We start from the raw sequence: 248 nt of genomic DNA on the forward strand, positions 1-248 counted from the left end.
TGTGTGACTGCTCTGGTGATCCTGCTGTGGCAGGGGTTGCACTGGGGGAGCTTTCCAGGTCCCTTCCCACTCCTGACATGCTGGGATCTGTGATTAAACAGGAGCGGTTTGTGGACCTGTACGGGAACGACGCCGCTGCCGAGCTGAGGAAGGGCCAGGAGACCTTCAACAAGTGGCTCCTGACCGGGGCGACGGTGGCGGGCGTGCTCCTGCTGGGATCCCTGCTGAGCCGCAAGTGACCCCGCGCC

At 63.7% G+C, this 248-nt stretch overlaps 1 protein-coding gene across 2 annotated transcripts in view; it reads left to right on the forward strand.

Annotated features, from left to right (window-relative positions):
- Positions 1 to 243, forward strand: part of BCL2L1 (BCL2-like 1) — a 16,272-nt gene extending 16,029 nt beyond the window's left edge. The window contains exon 2 of one of the 2 annotated variants that reach the window (XM_010194879.1): positions 102 to 243. In XM_010194879.1, coding sequence (XP_010193181.1) covers positions 102 to 239 — 138 coding nt within the window. In that variant the 3' untranslated portion in view covers positions 240 to 243. The remainder of the gene's footprint in view (positions 1 to 101) is intronic. The other variant, XM_010194880.1, reaches the window with a different exon arrangement.
- Positions 244 to 248: the final 5 nt, after the last annotated feature.

The sequence above is a fragment of the Mesitornis unicolor genome, unplaced genomic scaffold (genome assembly GCF_000695765.1).
Source record: "Mesitornis unicolor isolate BGI_N332 unplaced genomic scaffold, ASM69576v1 scaffold26891, whole genome shotgun sequence".
Taxonomy (NCBI): domain Eukaryota; kingdom Metazoa; phylum Chordata; class Aves; order Mesitornithiformes; family Mesitornithidae; genus Mesitornis; species Mesitornis unicolor.